Source organism: Penaeus monodon, chromosome 22, assembly GCF_015228065.2.
Source record: "Penaeus monodon isolate SGIC_2016 chromosome 22, NSTDA_Pmon_1, whole genome shotgun sequence".
Taxonomy (NCBI): Eukaryota; Metazoa; Arthropoda; class Malacostraca; order Decapoda; family Penaeidae; genus Penaeus; species Penaeus monodon.
The window spans coordinates 27130767-27131580 of NC_051407.1; the positions used below are offsets into that span (position 1 = coordinate 27130767).

The 814-nt window shown below is 28.1% G+C and overlaps 1 protein-coding gene across 1 annotated transcript in view; it reads left to right on the plus strand.

Annotated features, from left to right (window-relative positions):
• The window catches only part of LOC119587058 (glycerophosphocholine cholinephosphodiesterase ENPP6-like), a gene marked incomplete in the record, with an annotated part of 24354 nt that extends 23940 nt beyond the window's left edge, over positions 1-414 (plus strand). The window contains 1 exon segment of the mRNA XM_037935806.1: positions 1-414. Coding sequence (XP_037791734.1) covers positions 1-94 — 94 coding nt within the window.
• Between the last annotated feature and the right edge of the window lie 400 nt (positions 415-814).

Below are 814 nucleotides of genomic sequence, written 5' to 3' on the forward strand. Positions count from 1 at the left end.
GAGTCAGCAGCAGTCGGCCAATGCAGCACCCAGTTTGCAAATGGCTTCCTTAAGTGGTATTTTGGCCGCAGTTGTGCTGCATTTCAGATTTTAAAGTCGAATCTAGTGGAAGAGTATGTGTATTTTTTTTTATTCTTTAGACTTTCCTTAATTCTATAGTTTGTGACATTGACAGAACTACAGTTTCTAAAACTTGATAACAACTAAGGACATTTTTGTCTTGATTTACATGTTAAAAAGATTAACTGATGATTGATTTAAAAAAGGTTTTCATTATCCCAAAGATCAGAAAACTTTAAAAACATTCTTTACAGGGTAGTTCATTAAAAGGAATGATATGGTTATGTATAGTACAAGGATATGAAATTTATTATAATTTAGACATGTTTAAATGGAATAAAAACATTGAATGTATGTTTTTTTTTTTTTTTTGTCAGAATACCTGTAGTGTAGTCGGTGTTAAATGGTAAAAGGAAATTTTGGCATTTAATAAAAGAAAAGTGATGGTTCAGAGTGAGAATCTATTTATATAAACGGTCTTCTTTTTATGGATCTATTTTTATTAAAAAAAAATATATAATAAAAATTCCCTTTCCACCAAAAAAGGCCATTTGAAAATCAAACACTGTAATGTAATATGATACGAAAATTTTAAAAATCAATGTGTTTCATTTTTAGATCTATATAAAGACTTGGATTTAAAACCTCAGTGGATTTCAAAACATTTTTTTTTCCTTCATTTTTTTCCCCCTGTTTTTTAACATATTGGGTAATATACTCGACGCATTAGACATAAGAAACATTATTTTGTTTT